Source organism: Patiria miniata, unplaced genomic scaffold, assembly GCF_015706575.1.
Source record: "Patiria miniata isolate m_02_andy unplaced genomic scaffold, ASM1570657v1 HiC_scaffold_3, whole genome shotgun sequence".
In the NCBI taxonomy this organism is placed as follows: domain Eukaryota; kingdom Metazoa; phylum Echinodermata; class Asteroidea; order Valvatida; family Asterinidae; genus Patiria; species Patiria miniata.
Genome location: NW_024037069.1, coordinates 4,844,124 through 4,858,254, shown reverse-complemented (window position 1 = coordinate 4,858,254; position 14,131 = coordinate 4,844,124). Strand labels below are relative to the sequence as shown.

At 41.7% G+C, this 14,131-nt stretch overlaps 1 protein-coding gene across 3 annotated transcripts in view; it reads left to right on the top strand.

The window, feature by feature from the left end:
* The first annotated feature begins 1,501 nt into the window (after window positions 1–1,501).
* LOC119737207 (isoleucine--tRNA ligase, cytoplasmic-like) overlaps window positions 1,502–14,131 on the top strand; it is a 44,199-nt gene continuing 31,569 nt past the window's right edge. For all 3 annotated transcript variants that reach the window (XM_038211391.1, XM_038211392.1, XM_038211393.1), the window contains exons 1-8: window positions 1,502–1,822; window positions 3,933–4,094; window positions 4,854–5,010; window positions 6,078–6,197; window positions 7,097–7,231; window positions 8,182–8,266; window positions 10,465–10,610; window positions 12,272–12,342. In XM_038211391.1, coding sequence (XP_038067319.1) covers window positions 3,970–4,094; window positions 4,854–5,010; window positions 6,078–6,197; window positions 7,097–7,231; window positions 8,182–8,266; window positions 10,465–10,610; window positions 12,272–12,342 — 839 coding nt within the window. In that variant the 5' untranslated portion in view covers window positions 1,502–1,822; window positions 3,933–3,969. The remainder of the gene's footprint in view (window positions 1,823–3,932; window positions 4,095–4,853; window positions 5,011–6,077; window positions 6,198–7,096; window positions 7,232–8,181; window positions 8,267–10,464; window positions 10,611–12,271; window positions 12,343–14,131) is intronic.

The following is a 14,131-nucleotide window of genomic DNA, read 5'->3' as shown; positions in this document are numbered from 1 at the left end:
AATGGAATACACTTTGGATGTCCCTTAACCCGTGTATGTAATTGGAACGGGACATTTCGGACATGTAGGATGGTACAAAATCATTTCAAAATGGGATATCCGTATTTTCTTTGGAAAACCCTTGTTTTGTATCGTAATTATCAATCGTCGGATCAATTTAATTGGGCTGACACTGTTTCAATGCCGATTTATTCGGGGCGCGAATAGAATACACTTTGGATGTCCCTTAACCCGTGTATGTAATTGGAACGGGAAATTTCGGACATTTAGGAATTAGAATGAAACAAAATCATTTCAAAATGGGATATCCGTATGTTATTTGGAAAACCGGTCTTTTGTATCGTAATTATCAACTGTCGGATTAATTTAATTGGGCTTACTCTGTTTCAATACCGATTTATTCGGGGCGCGAATAGAATACACTTTGAGAGTCACTCAACCCGTGTATACAATTGGAACGGGACATTTCGGACATTTAGGATGGTACAAAATCATTTCCAAATGGGATACCCGTATTTTCTTTGGAAAACGGCTGTTTAGTAAGTTAATTATCAATCGTCGGATTAATTTAATTGGGCTGACTCTGTTTCAATACCGATTTATTCGGGGCGCAAATAGAATACACTTTGGATGTCCTTTCACCCGTGTATGCCATTGGAACGGGACATTTCAGACATTTAGGAAGGTACAAAATCATTTGAAAATAGGATATCCGTATTTTCTTTGGAAAACGGCTGTTTTGTACGTTAATTATCAATCGTCGGATTAATTTAATTGGGCTGACACTGTTTCAATACCGATTTATTCGGGGCGCAAATAGAATACACTTGGGATGTCCCTTAACCCGTGTATGCCATTGGAACGGGACATTTCAGACATTTAGGAAGGTACAAAATCATTTCAAAATAGGATACCCGTATTTTCTTTGGAAAATGGCTGTTTTGTACGTTAGTTATCAATCGTCGAATTAATTTAATGGGGCTGACTCTGTTTCAATACCAATTTATTCGGGGCGCAAATAGAATACACTTTGGATGTCCTTTAACCCGTGTATGCCATTGGAACGGGACATTTCGGACATTTAGGATGGTACAAAATCATTTCAAAATGGGATATCCGTATTTTCTTTGGAAAACGGCTGTTTTGTACGTTAATTATCAATCGTTGGATTAATTTAATTGGGCTGACTCTGTTTCAATACCGATTTATTCGGGGCGCGAATAGAATACACTTTGGATGTCCCTTAACCCGTGTATGCAATTGGAACGGGACATTTCTGGCATTTAGGAGGGTACAAAATCATTTTACATTTATTATAATACCTGCGTACGTACGTGTCATAAAAGTATCGTAGAGGGCGCTAAACAACCATGTAGTTTGGGAAAAGAAAATCGCGGCCGGTTCCTGTTTAAACAGGATTCTCATGCCTGGGACCCGGTCCTTTCCGCAACGCAACACTACTCATTACAAGGAGTAGTCTGGCGGATAAAGCGCCCTCTCATCGGCTATAAGGCAGAACCTTAATTCAGTAACGTTAACATTTATAACATTAACATTCCCGATTCTGAAAATATATTGCCACAGTCTTCATTACAATTTACTTTAGAGTCGAATAAACAACAGTTTCAGTTATTTAAGGTAATCCACCGTGATAAGAAGTTGAACTTCCTTTATAATTCGTTTTCTCCTAAGGTATATTTGCAATGACTGTTTAGGGCCACCGTAGTGGCAATCTTCGCGGCGGCGCGCCACCGTAAAAATAGTGCCTAGCCGAAAATCCGGCCCGATTTTCGTGCCAAGATCAGCCTGGTGTTGTTTGTCGGTAAGTTTGCCGGTTAAAATTGTGTTTTTTGGAAGGGATTTGGGGTATAAAAAGCTTCTTGCAGTTTCATTCAATTTATTTGATCAGTCCTAATGGCTTCATATTAATATTTTTAACTGTTTTTTGTTGCGTGAAACTGCTGTGAAATTGAGAAAAAAAATGATGTAATCACCTGACATGCCTGATCTCGGTACGCGGTCTGTATTTTTAATATTGGAGAAGAGTCAGAGCGCCCTCATCGTAGAAAAGTTTGATAATTAAATTCAGTTACACTGTGAGGGCGCTTTATGAAAGATCTCTAATTTGTAGGGACGGGACTGCACACGATTTTTTTAAACTAAATTTAAAAGGGTTGTAAAAATGCCACTTTTGGTAGCTTGAGCAACTCCAGCTTAACAAGCTCATCAGGAATTCGGTGTCAGGTCAACTCGCCCCTTACCGAGTCGCCCCCCTGACCGACTCGCCCCCTGACCGACTCGCCCCTTACAAGCGCGCCCCCTGGCCGACTCGCCCCCTAGCCGACTCGCCCCCTTGCCAACTCCCCTCCTAGCCGACTCGCCCCCTGACCGACTCACCCCCTGACCGACTCGCCCCCTGGAAAATGATGCACCGTAAGGGGACATCGTAAAAAAAAAAAAATAAAGACAGTGGAGGGAAACACAGAGGGTCCAGCAAATCAGCTTTTTTCAAATATACATCATTTATTCTGAAAAATATTTTTTAATGAAACTGAGGACCCAGAGTCGAGATTTACAATTGTAACGTTATGTCATTGACAAACGGTGAACGCGGGTATACCGTACCGGTGGGTGCCGGCACCTGTAGCTGTAGCTGTAACACGTCACAACTCGCGACGCGTCGTATCTTCCATTTCACGAAAGTTGCGATGTGTTGAACGCGTCGTAAGTTCCTTGACAACGGCTTAAAACACGTCGCAAGTTACAACGTGTCTAGTGGTCATCGCAAAATAAGAAGAGTCATTTCTAAGCCAGTTTTATGTCACAAACATTACATTAACGAGATTATAATACCGAGGCAATGTGTGTAAAGTTGTAAATAGAAAATTCATTGAGTAATTATGAATTAGACCGGAATATTAGAGTTGAAATTTCAAAGTAGCTATACAGTCCAATGAGAGCTTGTTTTTCTTCAAAATTGCATCGCACGGCCGCCATTTTGTTTTACGTTTTAACAAATTTCGAGCTGAGATCCGACGACTCTTTGTTGAATATCAGACGACTTTTTACTGTACGCTGACTAAAGACATAAAACAGTCACCGAGTTGTGCTATAAATACACAAACGACGTGTCGCACTTACGACGTGTTTAGTGAAATGGATCGCAGGACGCGTTGCAGCTGCGACGCATCGTAGAGATACGACGTGTCGCAGCGCTGCGATGCATCATAAGTTACGAAGAGTTTGATGAAATCGGGTGCTGGCCTAGGCAAAAAAACAAAAGTAGAATACGATTACATGGCATTCGAAAAAAGGGTACATGTAGGTACCGGTAGGTAGGGAAATTTTTTTTATTTTTGGCCAATTTTTTTTGTGTACGATCATATGGAGGCCTCTACGTGTAGTCAAGGGTAAAAGGTAGAAATAGATGGTTTTGCGTGCTTTTTCTCATTTGTCCCATAAAAAAAAATTAGGGTAGGGGCTGTCCGAATAGGGTAGGTAGGGAAACCGGAAGCAGAACTTTTTTTTTTTTTTGCCCAACATATGTTGAAAACTGATTTGCAGAACTGGCTAATGTAACCCATGGAAAGAATGTAGGTCAACTATGCTTGCCTCCGATTGCACAACAAATGCAACACTAACTGAACACAACTGGTTCCCTGAGGATGTTCCCATTTTGTGACTCAGACCAGTTTGATTTTGTGACTTGACCAGTTTTAAAAATAGGCAAGCCCAAACAGCGCAATACATAAACAAAATTTGTATCCGCTTTTAAAGTCAAGCACACTGTTACCAAAAAAATTGGCATGTCAGGTATTAAAACTTGGCAAGTCACAAAAATGGCCACAACAAGAACACATACATGTACACACACACAAAAATCAGGTTGTATATTTGTTGATGGAGAAATCCAAAACTTGTGTTCTTTTCAGGGATTAGTTGTCTCGTACTTCCAACTTCGGCTCAGAAATGGAGAAGGTTCAACTGGTTGCCGATCCGATCGACTTCCCCAAGGAAGAGGAAAAGATTCTGGAGTTATGGAAGAAACTTGATGCCTTCCAGACGTCCCTGAAACAGTCGAAAGGCAAACCACGGTAAGAACTGAAAGTTCTTCTTTACAGCAACTTTAGAAGTACATTTATGCGGATCCATGTAATTAATCTCTTCTATGACAAAGTGGGTTTTTTTTTCCAGAAAATAACCAGTGGACTCAGATAGTGCTCAGGACAGACCGAGTATACTGTTTGAACAATCAAGAACAATTCTCACCACTTGTTATTTTCAGAAGCACACTTTTTTTAACAGAAGATATTAATTTGATGGTGTAACCGCAAACTTAATACTTAATTGCACTGTTGCATTACGAAAAAGGCCTTTTCACACTAGACAAATCTCGGGATTGATGCTGGGTTGACGCAGTGTTAACAAGCATGCGGTGTTTCACACTTGAAAAATTTCAAACCTGCGCCAACCGTGCGTCGACCCTGAGATTGATTTGGCCCCGGGTTGAACTCACCCCTGCTCCAGACCAGGGTTGAGGTTTTCGACACAGGTTGACTCTCTCACCACGGTTCGAAACAGTAGTAACCGAGCGAAATAAGCTCGGTTTGCACATAACAAGTGTGTAAATATGCAGGTTTGACAGCAGGGTTGAAAAATGAAAAACTCAACCCGACGCGGCACTGGGTTCACCCAGGGTGGAGAGTTCAACCCAGGTTGAGAGGCTCTAGTGTGAAATGACTTAAAGTTAGTTACAAACCACATTTTACCATTTAACAATTGCATGTGTCATTGGCAACAACAAGCAAGTGTCATTCCAAAGAACTGCAATATATGATACATCTGTTTTGCAGCTATGCCTTCTATGATGGTCCACCGTTCGCCACCGGCCTGCCCCACTACGGCCACATTCTGGCCGGTACCATCAAGGACATAGTGACCAGGTATGCCCATCAGAGCGGCTTCCATGTGGACAGGAGGTTTGGATGGGATTGTCATGGTTTACCGGTGGTAAGTGACCTCTTCTCTCTCTCTCCCTACCCCCCCCCCCCCCCCTCCCCCACGTACCTCACCTTCAAATTCTCCCTCCCCACCTCAGGTCCTGACCCTTACAACCAAAATCTTCCCTTCTTGGTTGTCATCAAGACCTAGAATTAAAGGCCCCCCCCCCCCCCCACTAACATTCACGCAAATTGAGTACAGTAAATCCTAGACGATCACTCCCTTCTGTAATTTCATCGCTCCACTTTTTTGTGTAATCTATTTTTTGTCTGCTAAATGTAATAGCCAGGCTGTCTTTGATTTTTACCTGAAATGAATTCTGTTTTGTATTATTTATCTTATTTTTTTCATTTCTCCACCTTGATGCGCCTTGAAACATTTCTCATTGTCTTGATAACCTTTAAAGGGAATATACATCATTTGCTTTTGCTGTAATTTTCAGAAATGGATGGAATCGGGGGGTTGGAAATATATAGCAAATATAGTTACACTGACTTTTTTGAGGTTTTGGGTTCGAAAATGCTATAAAAACCAAGAAAAACAATCATTTTCCTGTGGTCTGGTTCCCTGACTCCATCATAAGAAGAAACAGAGCAGTTTACATATATTGGGGAATTGTAAGATCAGGGAACCAGGCTAGCTGGCTTGTACCCGTTCATAGGTGTGTAATCGATTGCAAACGAGTGCGATGGTCAACTGGGGCCAGTATTTGAAAAAAAGCCAGTTTTTTCCAACGCTGATCGGCCGATCAGCGTTGGAAATTGATACAAAAAATACCACTTTTCTTGAAAATGACAGTATACCAGGTGCCATGATTTTACAGGATGCTTTACACTGTCATTCACTAACAGTCCAGCAAGGTATTTCAAAATGATTTGGTAGTTTTATTTTTTGATGTTTGCAAATGTTGTATTGTCCCTTTAAAGCTTTGAAAAAATGCAGTGACGCCCTGGATTTTTCAGCAAAACCAAGGACAGAATGCAGTGCCCCTCTGAACCTGTATATATCCTGTCTTGCTTTGTGAACAAGTTTTCAACTACATGGATACATGTGCATTTGTATCTCCTCACTTATAGGAATATGAGATTGACAAGACACTGGGAATCAAGGGTCCTGAGGATGTGGCTAAGATGGGCATAGAGGCGTACAACAACGAATGCCGCAAGATTGTCATGAGATACTCCAGTGACTGGGAGGTAAGGCTGTGTATGATTTTACCGCCCCCCCAGCCCTTTTTGCTTGGAACCAGTCCTTCTAATTTGAGGCATGCACCCCCATATGGCACCCCCACACCATCACACGTCTAAAAGCTTTCCTAGAAGTGTGAATAATTGCCCGCCCACCTGAATCGCCCTGGACCATAGAATCACACACCTAGAAAATCACACACCTAGAAAAACCACATGCCTAAAAAATCCACGTGTGCCTTTTTCCCACACGCCTGTGATTTTCAAACCAGAAGGACTGTAGGAACCATCCTCAATCCTTAAAAATCCTCCAATTACACGTACATGTATGTTCAAATGAAGGATACCCACTGCCTCAATCCTTCAAAATCCTCCATCAGCCCTGCCTCTCAATATGCATTCAGCCCCAATCCTCCAAAATCCTCCTCTTCTTCAAACACCATTCAGCCTGAATACTCCAAAATCAAATGAATGTCCACAATCCTCCAAATGTGTATGTTGTGTTCATCCTCAATCCTCCAAAATCCTCCGCAACTGCACAGAGGACTTTGAAAGATTGAGGAGGGTTAGGGTTAATTAAAGTGGCTATTTTTGAGATTTTGTCCCCAAAAAAATTATTTTCTAAATTGCTGCTTTTTTTAGCAATGCGAAAGTTTTTCACTTTTGAGTCGGACATCGACGGAAGAAATCTTCCCATGTTTAGTTATTGAATTATTACTGTAAATATTTAGAATAACGACCCAACAAATAATTCCAGTCTCGGGCGTAGATTGGTTGCCGCCCCACAATTAGTATTTATAATGTATGGACCGGGAGCCAGCATGCTCGCAAAGTAGATCATTTTGTGCCCCCCCCCCCCCAAAACCTCTTATGATTATTTACGTATCATTTGTGTGTAAATATTCCAGTTTATCGTGACACGGTTGGGTCGATGGATTGACTTTAAGAAGGACTACAAGACGCTGTATCCATGGTTTATGGAGTCCATCTGGTGGGTCTTCAGGCAGCTCTTTGACAGTGGCTTAGTCTACAGGGGATTCAAGGTAAGATGGTCTTTCTGCCTCACCCCACTCCACCAACACCCCCTCCCTATCCCCACCCTTGCCCCATTCCACTCCACCAACACCCCACCCTCCCCCACTCAACCAACACCCCCACCCCACCCCATCTTTGACAGTGGCTTAGTCTACCGGGGATTCAAGGTAAGATGATCTCCCCATCCCACCCCATTCCACCAACACCCCTCCCCTCCCTACCCCAGCCCACTCCATTCCACTCCACCAACACCCCACCTTCCCCAACTCAACCAATACCCCCACCCCACCCCATCTTTGACAGTGGCTTAGTCTACCGGGGATTCAAGGTAAGATGATCTCCCCATCCCACCCCACTCCACCAACACCCCCTCCCCTCCCTATCCCACCCCACCCCACCCCATTCCACTCCACCAACACCCCACCTTCCCCCACTCAACCAACACCCCAACCCACCCCATCTTTGACAGTGGCTTAGGCTACCGGGGATTCAAGGTAAGATTATCTCCCAATCCCACCCCACTCCACCAACACCCCCTCCCCTCCCTACCCCACCCCATTCCACTTCACCAACACCCCACCTTCCCCAACTCAACCAACACCCCCACCGCACCCATCTTTGACAGTGGCTTAGTCTACAGGGAATTCAAGGTAAGATTATCTCCACATTCCTCACCACTCCACCAACACCCCCTCCCCACCCCACCCCACCCCATTCCACTCCACCAACACCCCACCTTCCCCCACTCAACCAAAACCCCCACCCAACCCCATCCAAATTTTTCACCAAGTTGCAGACTGATCACCAAACATTTAAATGTAAGACCTCTACCTTCCAATTTATTTGCACAACTTTGACAGATCAGTTAACCATAGAACAGGAATATATGGCATGCTGTATTTTTTTATCTGATCAACATGTCTTCAACAAAGTTCAATTTTGAATTTCATTGATACAGGTGATGCCTTTCTCCACAGCGTGCAACACACCGCTGTCCAATTTTGAATCAGGACAAAACTACAAAGATGTGGTTGATCCGGCAGGTATGCTTTGCCTTGCTTATAACAAAATCAACACTTAACAATTGATGACTGGTGTGATGTGTAATATGGCATTTTTAACACTAGCGGTGCGCATAGCACATCGCTCGTGCAAACGCACTGTTTGTCAGTGCAGTGCAATGTCAACTTTGAGCGGTGCAAGATTCGCTTCGCGAAAAAATTATTCGACGAAATTTGAGAAAAAAAGTCACTTCAAATCTCATCTCACTCAAAATACCTTGAAAGCATTCAAGCAGGCAGTAAATATTCTGCAAGTGCATCTGGTCGAGAAGAATTTAATGACATATTTTGAGATGCTGGGAAAAGTTTACGCTTGCTGAAGTTACGTGATGATGTGAAGAAAGAAGATGGTGATTAAAGCTAACCAGCATCATTTAAAGCTATAGTCCATCATTTGCAGCCATCCGAAAAGTAACTGGCGTAATTATTGTTAATAAACATACTTGGTTGAAAGATAGTAAGTGGACTAAACTCCCTGTGAAATTATTCTTTCTGGCAAGCTGTCATTTTGAAGTAATCAATGAAAGAAGGCCCTTCCAACGGTGCATCTTAAGACGCACCGTAGGAAGTTTAAATTAGTAGTTCGTTTTGTTATTCGGCGCAGCGCGCGCAAGCATTGGCACGACGCACACGCGCGCGCGGTTGCTATAATTCGTCGGATCAGTGCGCGACATCGCATATAGCAGCAATTCAAATTAATTCAAAACATGATTCAGCAACTTTTGATTTGAAATTGAGATCCTAGAATGCTGTTTTTCTCGGAATATACAGCTGAAGCTGAGCTGAAATTTCATCAGGTTAGTTGTTCAGTATCCTTCATTAGATTTTGAACACTTTTGTTGCTTCAAACAAACAAAATGCACAAATTACAAATGATGGACTATATCTTTAATTAGTGTCTTTCAAATCAAGTCAGCCTGATATAAATGATATTCATAAATACCTCAGACAGTTTAGCTATTCCTATTGGTCGAGAGCCCGTCACGTGGCCGGTCTTAAACGGATGATAAAGACATGGCTAGCTGGTTTTAAACACTTTTCCAGTGTCACATAAAATGTGGATTCCTAAAAATCCAGTGCCTCTTACCGTTTTATTGGTTGAACGTTCACAATCCTCACGAAGGCATGCGCAACACTACCAACGAGTCAGAATTTTATAGTTCTAAATTCAAAACGTAACGCCCCAGGTGCGTTCTGCGCGACATCACGCAGAACATGCTACGCGCGCGTCAATCTCCATAAAAGGGTTGTTTACATCTTACTCGCCAGCTGAACACTCCATTATTTTGCTAGAGGGATGTTTCAAAAAGCATGAAGTGAACTTGTTGAACAAAATCGGGATTTTGTTAACGAATTATTTGATTTTTTTTACCGAAAAGGTATTTATGAATGGGAATAAATATGTGCTCGGTCGGTATTATCACTCTGTTTAAGACCGCTTAGAGTCTGGGTGCTGATAATTACCCTCGCCTCCGGCTCGGGTAATTATCAGCACCCAGACTCTAAGCGGTCTTAAACAGAGTGATAAAAACCCCCGGAGCACACATTTATTCCCTTAATAATAATGGATTGCTTTTTTCTGGGGATACAAGAAAATATTGCACTCGCCATAACAATATGTGAGGCGTTCTGGCAAAATGAGACAGAACTGGGCAGAGGGGGTCGAAGTGAGGGTTTGTAGGTATCAGGAAAGAGAATAAAATTCTCCTTACAAAACAGTTTGTTGCAATTCAGTCGGACGTTCCGTTGACAAGTTATGGCTGTTTAAGTTTATCGACATGTCAAAAAAAGTAAAATTCAGAGAAAATGGCTTTTAAAGTTTCGAGTTTTGTAGTTGTGAAAATGACAGACGCCAATTATTTTTTCTTAAAAACACTGCTATTCCATGATTTTTATACTATTTCTTTGAAATACATCTATGTGCAGCAGACATACAAGAGATCACAAATTCATCAATTAATCTGAAAATCGAAAAAAATCATCTGTTTTTTTTTTTTGCATTTCCCACTATGGCCTTTGCCCAGTTCCCTCTCATTTTGCCAGACCACCTCACATATTGCACTCGTCTACGACTTGTGCAATATTGTTCTAGCTCGTGCAATATATTCTTGTATCCCCCTCAAAGCCATGCAATATTAATCAATGAATTTATTTTTCCACACCCCCTCCTCCCCCACCAGTGATTGTCAATTTTCCCCTGGATGAGGACCCAAACGTCAGCGTGATCGCCTGGACAACCACTCCCTGGACGTTGCCTAGCAACCTGGCACTCTGCGTCAACGCAGACATGGACTACGTCAAGATTGTTCTTAAAAAGGATAACAAGGTTTGTTTTCTCAAAGAAAGTTCAATACAGTGGAACGCCGCTATAACGAACATCGTGGGATCCACAGAAAATGTTCGTAGCAGCGATCGTTCGGTATAGCGATTTTAAGCTGCCGGTGCTCCGTTACTCACTTTTCAATAAATGGCGCCCTTCATAACTTCACCCTGCACGCCCTGGTAGTTACTGAAAGACAACTTCGAACACGTGCCGACTATTGAATTATGTAATTACACAGTTTTGAGCTTACTACCTACATCGATGGGTGGCTTTCCCCTTCTATGCCTTGGGGAAATAATAGCCACTTGTCGCTCTTCTGTTGACGGTTTTCAACAACAATGCTCGGTTGGTTTTGTACACAAAAATCGGGAGCCAAGGACAATGTTCGGTGTAGCCGAATGTTAGGTATAGCGGTGTTCGGTATAGCGACGTTCCACTGTATTTGTATTCGAAAGCTGCAAGACCCAAAACTGAAAAGCGCAATCAGCAATTGAGTATTTAATTTTTGTTGCACGCAAACAACGCACACTTAGGGGTGTGCATTTACGGGTAGTACAGGAATCAGGTACCTGATTGGAAAAACACGGGTACCCATTAAAGATCTCAACCCTAATGTTTAAATCTCGGAGGTTGCTGTACCGATTGTTCATAAAGGTCCTCATGATAATACTACCACATCGGTGCGTCAATACAGCCAGATACAAGTGTGAACAGTCAACTCAATACATGTAGCTTTACGGTGTGAATTGCATTTACATGTACACGTACTCAAGCGTAATAAACGTTAATCTGTTTTGTTTTTTCCATGTAGCCTGGTTTTCATTTTGAAACTACCCCACGAATGGCAATCAAAACCTTTCTTTTTCATTGTCTGAGAAGTTACTACATGTAAGAAATTCATACACTGTATGTAATTGGTTACGGGTACCAGATCCCATAATTTGGAACCGGTTCCTGACATCATTGTGATATCGTTTTCCCTTAACTCTTTCAGTGCCCGCGAAATTTGAAAAGTTTAACCCTAAAGTGCCCAACTTCAAGCATTTTTTTTAATTGTTCAAAATTCTGTAAAAAAAAAAAGTAAATAAGTTTTACTCACTAAATTTGTTGTTGTTGCTCTCTGGTATATCCTTAGTATATTGAAAAGTCAATAGTAGTCACGTACATAGTGCTACACCCTGAAACACTGTCCTGCACACAGGGGAATTCCGCAGTTTTTGCAGAAAATACGAGTGTCAGTGCTGCGCCCTCTCGCAAGAACTCGAATGAAACAAATAAATACAGGTCATACCTGAATGAAAATGATATTATTAGAAAGAGCAAGAGCGCCCCCTTGTGATAACATGCTTACTCTACCTCGTACATGTACAAGGTTTAGCGACTTTAAGTACGAACATTACCTGATTTACCTCGTACATGTACGAGGTTGGCAATTTTGAACTAACAAATATACCTCGTACATGTACGACTTTGGCACTGAAAGAGTTAATGTACAATGTACATGTAGCTATGTGTCTTTGCATCCCAACAATGGATTGGGTAAAATGAAAGTTTCAGTGAATGACGCTAGTTTAAAGTCACTCGCGCAATGGTTTTGATTTCTCATGACATTATCATCGTGATATCGTTTTCTTTTGAACTGTCTATTTTTGTTTTTGATGTAGGTTTACATCATGATGGAGGCCAGGCTATCTGCATTGTTCAAAGGGGAAGACGAGTACGAGGTTCTCGAAAAGTAAGTAAAGATGATTTGCTTCAAAACTCTCATTTTAGACTCAAAGAAGTATGCTTGTGGTAATTAGCACAATATGCACAGTATACTCCATTGTAGTGTTATCCACAAATCCTTGGCATTGAGATACAAACGTTTTCGATTGAAATCTCCAGGAAAAACAATTAGGAAATGTTTCGTTTGTGTAATATTTCATTCTTTTTATAGCGTTGCCTGTCAAATTAGAGAATTACCACTTAAAGGGAATATACATCATTTGCTTTTGCTGTAATTTTCAGAAATGGATGGAATTGGGGGGTTGGAAATATATAGCAAATATAGTTACACTGACTTTTTTGAGGTTTTGGGTTCGAAAATGCTATAAAAACCAAGAAAAACAATCATTTTCCTGTGGTCTGGTTCCCTGACTCCATCATAAGAAGAAACAGAGCAGTTTACATATATTGGGGAATTGTAAGATCAGGGAACCAGGCTAGCTGGCTTGTACCCGTTCATAGGTGTGTAATCGATTGCAAACGAGTGCGATGGTCAACTGGGGCCAGTATTTGAAAAAAAGCCAGTTTTTTCCAACGCTGATCGGCCGATCAGCGTTGGAAATTGATACAAAAAATACCACTTTTCTTGAAAATGACAGTATACCAGGTGCCATGATTTTACAGGATGCTTTACACTGTCATTCACTAACAGTCCAGCAAGGTATTTCAAAATGATTTGGTAGTTTTATTTTTTGATGTTTGCAAATGTTGTATTTTCCCTTTAAGACAGAGTTCATGGTCATTGGATCCGAGCAAGCACCACGAGCAAGCGCCATGAGCAGATATTGGTGCTCTATGAGACTCTTATTATTAATTTTGTATTTACTACACCTCATAAATATTCATGATCAAATCGGGGCAGGTCATTGGCCGATTCAGCCGCGCGTCCGGGAAGTAAATCGTCTTCCCGGTGAGTATCTAGCTCGCTGCTGTGCGGTATTTTTTCTGGTATCACCAAAAAATTACCTCTGGAACCCGCCTCATATCATGTAGTCTGTGGCATGTAATTTTTACGGAACCAGTCTGTTGTTGTAGTCCTTGTAACTATACTGCAGTAAGGACACATTAAAGAGTGTCGGAACCAGACTATTTCATTGAGTGGCGAAGAACTTCAATATCTTGAGGCAAAATCTATGAGGCTACTAAATGTTCATGAGGCGTAGTAAAACAAATACAGCATGGTTTATTTCTGGAAAATAGTTGGAATTACTGGTCCCTCAGTTAGGTCAGCTTGACTACCTCCCAACGCGAAGCTGACCTACACCTCAGGACCAGGAATTCCCATTACTTCCCCCCAAACCATGCTGTATTTATTTATAACACCTCACCCACAGATTCTTTGTCTTGATTGGCCGAGAGCAAGTCACATGGTACTTTCTATTTTTGTTATCTTTCTGTGCACGGCCAAAAGTACTATACCTGTAGCAACCAAAGTACTATACCATTAGCAACCAAAGCACTATTTCCACGGCGCGGTATTTGTGTGTAAATGCATGCTGGTGTGCGCGTTGCACGCAGCACGTTTTGTTCCAAAGAGAGCGCGCCGCAGAGTTGGGTTCAAACATTTCGCGAAGGGGTAGTTTGGAAGAGAGAAATACATTCTCCTCCAGTTTTGCATTGAAATTGAAGTTTATTTCAACTGTGTTCAGATTTAAATAATTTAAATATTTAAATAACCAAGCAGAATCTGTGGGTGAAGTGGGTGAAGTGTTATAAAACAAATATTGAATGCTTTATCTCGTGGTGAAGTAAAACTA